General features: G+C 39.4%; 1 protein-coding gene across 1 annotated transcript; it reads right to left on the minus strand.

The window, feature by feature from the left end:
• Nucleotides 1-9: 9 nt before the first annotated feature.
• Nucleotides 10-984, minus strand: LOC112681131. The gene is made up of 2 exons (XM_025551399.1): nucleotides 359-984; nucleotides 10-241 (listed from the first exon to the last, which is right to left on the minus strand). Exons 1-2 carry the CDS (start codon nucleotides 924-926, stop codon nucleotides 57-59), a joined length of 753 nt encoding a protein of 250 aa, XP_025407184.1. The 5' UTR covers nucleotides 927-984; the 3' UTR covers nucleotides 10-56.
• Nucleotides 985-1,488: the final 504 nt, after the last annotated feature.

Here is a 1,488-nt window from a genome sequence, read left to right on the forward strand (position 1 = left end):
ATTGACGTTTTTCGAACAAAATAAGAACGAGTAAAATATAACAAGAATACCGGTAACTACTCCAATGGCATTTCCTGGGTGATTTCACATCTTTTGTATCTATCCGCTTTGGTTCGGCGGTGTGGCAAGCGCAGTGCAATCTTGGAATCGCCACAGTCCGCCATCGGCTTCCATATCAGAAGTGTACGAATGGGCCAACTGCTCCGAGAAAAATCAATGTAGAACGGGCAAACATCTGCAGCTGTTACACGGTGTTGCACCACGCGGATTTTTTTTTTTTTGTTAATAATTAAAATTATTGTTTGTTGATTTCGTCAAATGGACGAGAAAAATACGAAAAAATAAAGCCACTCCTTACTCAAAACGTTCCGTGCCGGTTCTTGAACCGACAATGACATCATATTGGCTAGTGCTCGGGTTTTGTTTACTACCACTGCTCTACACTCGTTGACGGTCGTTCCAGAAGGATTCCCATCCTCAGCGTTTCCACCTGGACTAGGCACCAGTTCGTCATCTACGGTCGCAGAACTCTGCACCGTGATTCCGGTATCGAGAATGTAGGCATCCATGGCGCACGAACCATCGGCGCTTCTTTTCGAGCAGTTCTCGGTGACGAGATCTTCTCCGGGGTCCAAGATATTTATAAAACATTTTTCGTTTATAGTCCCGTCGTTTCCTGGAGCTGTGCTGCTCTCGTCGACCGTTATCCCAGAAGAATTTCCATCCTCGGCGTTTCCACCTGAACTGGGCACCCGTTCGTCTTCTACGTCCGCGGAATTCAGCACCGCGATTCCGGTACCGGGATCGCAGGTTTCCAAGGCGCACGAACCATCGGCGCTTTTCTCCGGACAGTTCTCGGCGACGTGACCGTCCTCGGGAGTTATGTCATGGATGTTTTCTACGTGCAGTTTGATCATTTTTGTCATCTGATCAGGTTAGAATATGAAAATATTTAATATCATCCCCGTGTAACGATTATCAATTTTTTTAAAATATTGTGTATTTCCAGAAATACGGTATGAATATGTGTGTGTGTACACCACAATAATATTTATATAATATTTTAATAAATATAACTAATGTTCTAAGTGTCCAATTTATATTATTAATTAAATAAAAATTTGAATAAATTACTTTTATTGTAAAGTGGTTAAATAATTATTATTTTATACTCTTCCAGTTTGATTTATATAATTTATTAGTATAATATAAAATTATAAACCCCTTCCTATATCGTGGGTCATTCCTATTTATGAATAGATTGATAAATAAAATTTTGTTCCCCCTTGAGAATTTTCCTATGGCCGCCCTTGATACTATGGCTAATAGAGTACAATGGCTCTCCAAGACCAAGATTAAATAATAATAGTAATAATATACTAACTACTACTAACTACCATAGTCTTGGTTTTGGGTTTGGTTTGCTCATCACCAATCAATATCCCACCTTCATATTTGATCAATAATTTAATCAAAAAGGCCTAATAT

The sequence above is a fragment of the Sipha flava genome, unplaced genomic scaffold (genome assembly GCF_003268045.1).
Source record: "Sipha flava isolate LNK unplaced genomic scaffold, YSA_version1 18621_pilon_pilon, whole genome shotgun sequence".
In the NCBI taxonomy this organism is placed as follows: domain Eukaryota; kingdom Metazoa; phylum Arthropoda; class Insecta; order Hemiptera; family Aphididae; genus Sipha; species Sipha flava.